Genomic DNA, 7,368 nt, shown 5'->3' with positions numbered 1-7,368 from the left:
ACTAGGTTGGCAGACTTTAATTTGCCTGGTATAAGTTTTTGAAATGGATCTGTATATGTTCCACTTACCACAAGGAAAAAAGATTACTTGGATAAACTGGTACTCAGCAGTAAAATCATTGAGGTCAAGTCTCAGATGCTAAGTGACATGCTGAATGCAGTAATATGTTAGTCAAATAGTATGTTGTCAGAGTTTCCTGCATTAACACTGACGCCAAATGGGGAGTTCGGTGACCAAAAGTGTATTTCCTAAGAAGCTATTATAGCCAGTCTTTATGAATATAAATTGCCAGAAAAGGGAGAAACTGCTCACTAAAATGAACATACTATCTTAGGGAAACAGAAAATGTCATTATCTTAATGTTATTAAAAATTTCTTTTTTTACTGTTACGGGGTTGGGAGTAGTTTAGAAATAAAATTGTAATATTTTTAAATCAATTATGATAAAGGACATAAACATACTATGTTACTGAAATAGTAGCAAAAACTACAAAATACCTGCTTTAATTAGCAATATAATTGGTAATACTCAGGCATGGTTTTTATCTTTTATTATGACTGAAAAGTAGGATTCCTTTTTTTGGCTTCTACTCTAGTATATAATCATACACTTTACCATTACTCAAAATGCTTTGTAATTCCCTACATAACTATCTTTGGAAGGAGAAAACCCTGGCTTTTCAGATGTGATTCAGTGCTCAAGTCCTTGCTTAATGAACACATTAGGTGGTGGCCTGTAAGCTCTCTGGACCTCAGACTCCTTAACTTGAAAATGAAGCAGACAAAGGAGAAAGATTCCCAGTAGAACATTTCTGTAAGTGTAGGATTTCCTTCAGAAGAAATGAGCTACAGAAAACACTATATTATTAATCATTTATTTGTATCCTGCTTTGTTCCAGAAGATATGAAGAGTCTTATGGTGAGTGAGACACACACAAGATATCTTGGTGAAAAAGAAACACCAATGTATGAAAAATACTTGAACTGAGCTACAAATATGGTCCTATAAACAAGACAGTTTAGTTAAATCATAGGGGCTGGGTTAAAAAGGAGTAACTGCTATGAAGCATAATATCCATAATGAAACCGGAAATTTCTCACGAGTGTTAAAAGGATACATTGAGCAACAAGTAAGAGTTTAAAAAGAGAGGGGCATATATACTTAGGCACATGTCATAGCTTCTACCTATTAGCATAATGGGTGATAAAGTCTTTAAGCCTCCACACTTTGGGTTCAGTAAATGTAAGAAGCAAAGGCTGAGTCATTAAGCTGTATAGGTTTGACATTCTTGTGGAAATAGAGGAATTTAAAGTGGGCATATGTTTGTGAATAAGTAGCTATACATTTGCTCAGTGAGCAAATGAAGTAATATAATTTTAGCCTGGAAACAATTAAGACATATCTAACTTAGATCAATGAAACAGATAAGCTGAAATGTCCAGCAAGGTAAGATCAGCTACAGAAAAAGCTGGGAGGTATCTTCTGTTTTAAGCAAGTGTTTTATCTTTTAATCTTAGCCAAAAGTGGTAAAAAGCCTTTAAAGGAACAGACTTAAACGTTGGATAAAGGGTTTGTATCCAAAACAACTCCCTAAAATACCATAAAACTTAATTACCAAAGGATAAACGGGATGCCAGTAAGAACATGAAAAGCTACTCAACATCATTAGTCATTAGGAAAATGCAAATTAAAACCAAAATTACATACCTATTAAAACTGAATAATCCCAAATTTACCTCGAATGCAGAGCCTGGAACTCAAATTGCTGGAGGGCTGGCAAAATGGTATAGCCACAGAAACAGGCAATTTCTTATAGAAACACCGTATGACAGCAATTCCATTCCTAGGCATTTACCCAAGTGAAATGAAAAACATGTTCACACAAAAACCTGTATGAGGACATAAGCTTTATTCACAATCATCACAAGTTGGAATTGACCCAAATGTGGTTCAACTGATAAATGGATAAACTGGTACTCAGGAATAAAGGGAGTGAACTGATATAATAGATGGGTCTCAGAAGCATAAAAAGCCAGACTGAAAAGGCTCCATTTATATAGTATAGAAAAGGCAAAGCTGTAGGGACAGCACTCACATCAGTGGCTTTCTGAGATGGGAATGGGAGATGACTGCAAAGGAGCAAGGAGATTTGGGGGGTGATGAAACTGTGTTCACTGCTGATTGATGGATGCATGACTGTGTTTGACAAAACTATAAAATTGTCCACTTAAGGGAGAAAGTTTTGTCTGTCTTTACCAACAATAGTACCAAACGATTAAAGCTTAAAAGAAGTGCCAGGCAGAAGTACCATATTTTACTTCACTAGAATTCACATCATGGAACAATTCATCACTGGCCTTGCATATTGGCTTTAGTCTGTAACCATCAATCCTCAGAGCTGCAAAGGCCAAGAAAAGATTAGAACTCAGAACAAGATACTGAAATTGGTCTGGAGAGTTAGGAACATCACATCAAGCTAGTAGCTGAGATTTGGGTGTAGTGTCATCACCTCACTTTACAGGTTCATAACAGGTAATTCTCAAGACTGTCCTTGATGCTTTCAATGGTCAGTATTCTACACAAGGATTTACTAGTCATTGCCCTTTCCCTTCCTTGAGGCAAGAGATATACAATGTGCTTTAAATGTTTAAGTGTCTGTAGCTCCGAGTATTGTGTGTGGGTGTGTGTTTCAAATTGGAAAAAAAAAAAAAAACAACCCATGTTAGAACACAGCTTTAGATTATCAGTTGTAAGCATTTTGGAATTATTCAAGAGAGAGAGTTCTTCAAAAGAGAATTCTTTCCCATATGAATACCCAGTTGTTGCAGCACCATTTGTTGAATATGTGTCTGTGTGTTTTTTCTTTGGGGTGCACAGGCTGAGAATCAAACCCAGGTCTCCTGCATGGCAGGTGAGAATTCTACCACTGAACCACCCATGCACCCTTGTGACAGTTACTCTTGTTCTAAGTTCACCAAACTTCAGTCCAATCACATGTACAGGTAAACTTCGGGAGTGATCTGCTAAGAACTAAAATTAAGATGAAAATAAGAACTTCTTACATTTCAGAATACATACTGGGGAGATGGGAAAGTCCCCAGTTTTATTTTATGTGCTGCCATTCAATAACTGCAATTTGTCAACTAAGAAATTTCCCATTTAGATTAATCAAGACTCAAAAGTGCCAGGTGTTCAGGTCTCCCCAAGTGGTTAAATCTGTCATGAGGTACCATAGAATATAGGCTTAAAGATCACAAAAATGTGTGTGTGAACTCAAGTATAGCAGACATCCTGGAAGGTAAACTAAATTTTCAGGTGAATCAATCCAATTTACAAACAAAATTAGATAGAATTTAACAGGATTCCCATTGTATAGAACAGAAAATGTGTCTGCAATCACTCAGCTTGGCCAATCACCAACAGAGATTAAAGAATAAAATCCATGACTACAGAGATAATGTACATTCTAAAATGTAGGTATATATTCTAATTTATAAGCTATCAAGTCAAACTTCTGTAGGCAAAGCAGAGCATACCTGTGTTTCAGTAGGTAAGCCTTCAGGTCAATTTGTCAAAAATATTTACCAACTACAACTATGAGTCAGGATACTAGAAAGAAAGCATGTAGTTCCTACTCTCATGGAGCTTGATTATATGCACTTGAGTGGGCCTTATTGGCAGAATAGCCCAAAAGCCAACAATCCAATCCCTAAATCTAGAAAAGGGAAATGGGTAACATCACTTTCTGAGAAAGTGGAAGATGCATTTGATTATTCAGTAGTGAGGTATATTCCCTTCAAGGGGGAAGATCTGATCCATTCTGTTAGGGGGCTGAAAAGAGTGCCAATAGTAGATGAGTGACCTGGAGGAATTGTTAGAAGTCAGAAATTTGAATAATTATGTCCTAAGTTCTGAAGGTTACACAAGATACTATTTAAACAATCCTGAATCAATTTCTTCCTTAAGATGATGTTCAAAAGATCAAGGAAACACAGCTTGAGATTTGTCTTTGTGACCTTGGGTCATTGGTATGGCAAGTAAAAACCTATAATGTGAAAGTCGAATGAACCCACCTGTGGAGTTCTAATCTCTGTTGTCCCAACTGCCCACTGCAGGTACTAATAAGTAGGGTACAAAACAGCCCAGTTCTTAAAGAGCCAGCTTCTCCTCAGCCCTGAATGCTGAAAGAGCTGCGGCTCCTTCTAACAGAGGCTCCTCCAACCAGGGAAGGAAGTGGACTATATTTAGCAACTAAGAAAAGGCTGGTGCAAAATTGTGCCAAGTACCTATCTACAGAGCACTACTGGGATAATCCTCATGGGTGCCTCTCATGAGGCAGATGGTTAACTCCCCACCAGCTCAAGGGCAAGGGTCTCTCTATAGTCCCTTCTTATATGAATTCCTACCAGTTCATTCCAGTTTATGGCTTGCTTATGATAGCTTCTCTCCCAATAGCTATGCACATTGAAGAATAGTGATTTTTAAACCTGAAGTTCCTCATCTAAGGATCTGATAATTCTCCCATCAAATCAGATGCATGTTCTACCATGTGGGGCCTATGATCCTTAGGCAAACTGAATTCTTCTATATTCCAGAGGAGGGAGCTGGAGAAGAAAGAGTGGTAGGAGTAAAAGGAACCCTTAGCTCCTGCTTTGGACTACTATGAAAACAAGTATAAAATTAACAAAATTTAAGATCAGTAAAGAAGGCAACAAAGAAGTTTATAAAAAGAATAAAATTCTGAAAACGAGAAAGCAAAATACAGAATTAAATTTTAAGTTTAATAAAAATAGCATTAGGGAGAGAGAAAAAAACTGACATTTCAAATGAAAGGAACAAAGGCTATAACAAAGCTTTAAAAATAGAATGTTTTAAAATCAAAATACAAAATCAGGCAACAAACATTCACATCTCAAAATAAAAAATAAAAATATTTTAAATAAGGTTGAAAGGAAATGACATAAGTTAATGCATAAACTAAAAGACATATACACGAAGATAAAATTAAAACCCACACACATAAGGGTGAAATAGGTGAAAGTATGCATGTGGTAAGAATGAAAAGAAATTTCATACAAAATAAAACCTGTATTTTAAGAGTATGGGCAGAAAAAGGGAAGGAGGAGATAAAGCACAATGAAACTAAACAAAAATCCAACCATAACAATAAGTAGGTGAGGAATGAGGGTCTGTAAGAAAAGTTCTTTTGGTAGTGGGAAGAGATCCTTTTCTTGCTCCTCAGGGAAGAAAAGGAAAGAGGCAGAGAGCAGAGATGCTCTCTCCAAGTTTTTCCCTTCACCCAGAATTTCATATCCTGAGTGTCACTTGGAGCTCCAGCCACGAAGTGTGTGGTGCAGTTTCCTAATTTGGCAAACACGAAGATTAGCAGGTCCTGCACAGAACACTAGTGAACATTCTAAGTAAGTTCTTTTTTTTATCAGAGAGGGTCATTTTTATAACCTACCTTGTATACTTTTTACCAAAAATAACAAGTTATTTACTGCTTTTTTGAAAAAATAAACATTTATAATAGAATACTAAATTGGATTTAATCTAATGTATTAATGAAAGTATAATATACTCTGGAAAACAAAGACCTAACTCACTGTATAACTAAATAAGAAATGAGTCAATAAACACTTGGTTTTATTCAGGGGCAAAATACCATAAACTACCACCTAATCCCACAATTTCAGGCTACTTCACATTTTAAGGGAAACTCTACATAGGGGTCTACCTGCTCTTCCCATTTGAAATGCACTGAAAATGACAAACCCAGAGAAGAAAAGAGTATAGCAAGTTGGAGCTGAAGTCAGAGTTGGATTTTCATTATCTTGAAAGACGGTGGGAAAGGGGCTGGTGAGAGGGGAGAGTGTTATTTTCACCAGGTCTGCATGGAAGACAAACTGATGGATAAAAACAGGCCAGGGTAAGATTTCATTTGTGGATGTGGTGAGCATGGTCATGTGCTAATTATTTCTTGGGGTCTGGAAGTATCTCTGGTCACAGGCCCATACTTAGAGGTGAGAGAGATGCTAATGCCGTGCCCTGTTCTTCCTCAGATGCCACAGTGACAAGTGAAGAGCTGATTCTCTTTTCTTTTAGAATACTGGCTCAGTATGAGGAGTAGAGGTAGGGAGGTATTGTTAACTCCAGAAGCATCCTATCTTGGATGCATTAGGCTTTTTTAAAGCCTCAATAAGATCAGAAGTAATAGGCAATCACATTTTCATACCTATGAGGCATTTCTTACAATTCTCTAGGATTTTGCTCAAAAAAATGACCAGGTTAAAGAGACTGTTATTCCCGAAGACAAAGTCAATTCCTTTTAAGTTACAAATCAGCACTTAGGTACTATAATTGAGCGTATCTTCACACCAGCCTCTGTTTCTGGCTTCCATATAGGCAGACTCATTGCATTGCTGCATGGTATGTTCCATCTCAACCAGCTGGCGACATCCAATGGTTAACTTTTCCCTAGGGGAAAAGAAATGTTAAATCATTCCAAGAGAGCTGGTCAAATAAAATAAAAAATTTTAAAACAACAGGGTAATACTGGAATTTTAAATACATTTGTTGATATTTGAGAAAGAAAATATCAATAAGTTGTTTTCTTAGCATAGAATAAACAACATGAGAAGGTAAGCACTTAGTTGCACAGACCCTTGGATAGCCAACATAGGGATTAGGAAGTTGACAGAACTTCAGCTCTTTAGAAAGGACTGCCAGATATGTTCCCTAGCAGTACATAAATGGAATGTTAGTTTATAACCTTAAACCAGGGTTTGGGTAAGCTGTAAGAAATGACTAACATTTGTCATGCCTACTTGACAATTTTACCTAAGATGAAGCCCAGCCATGCTCTCAACAGCTCACATAAGGCTTACAAATTGTGGATCTGTATAGAGTACAAATCTCACAGGTATCTAAACTTACTAAGAGATGGTCACAAGGACTACCATATAACTAAATAAGTTAATGTGTTAAACATGTGGCAGCACATGTGTTAAACAAATGGGAGTTATTTTCATTATTACAATTATACTGTTATTACTGCCTTGGCTTCTAAGATGGCTCTGAGCCTTCTCCATGGTGTTGGACAGGACAATTAACGACTTACCCCCACTGCACCCCACCCCACCCCCTACATCACGGGTAAAAAAGGTAAAAGCAAGCAATCAGAATTCAGAGCATAGGATAAGAGATAGCAGTGACAGCAAAAAGTAAACACTACGCATTTTGAGCAATTTCACTTACTGAGGATGTGTGGTTTCTCTGAGGCTGATTGAAACCCAACTTTCAGTTTTGTGTTATTCTAGCTCTGTTTCCTATATTTACAGTGCTTGAGAACACCAATTTCAAGCAGC

General features: G+C 37.0%; 1 protein-coding gene across 1 annotated transcript in view; it reads right to left on the bottom strand.

Moving 5' to 3' along the window:
• Positions 1 to 441: 441 nt before the first annotated feature.
• Positions 442 to 7,368, bottom strand: part of SWT1 (SWT1 RNA endoribonuclease homolog) — a 165,765-nt gene continuing 158,838 nt past the window's right edge. Inside the window, exon 17 of the mRNA XM_077156787.1 lies at positions 442 to 6,478. Coding sequence (XP_077012902.1) covers positions 6,349 to 6,478 — 130 coding nt within the window. The 3' untranslated portion in view covers positions 442 to 6,348. The remainder of the gene's footprint in view (positions 6,479 to 7,368) is intronic.

The sequence above is a fragment of the Tamandua tetradactyla genome, chromosome 4, assembly GCF_023851605.1.
Source record: "Tamandua tetradactyla isolate mTamTet1 chromosome 4, mTamTet1.pri, whole genome shotgun sequence".
NCBI classification, from domain to species: Eukaryota; Metazoa; Chordata; class Mammalia; order Pilosa; family Myrmecophagidae; genus Tamandua; species Tamandua tetradactyla.
This window is presented reverse-complemented; position numbering and strand designations above follow the sequence as displayed.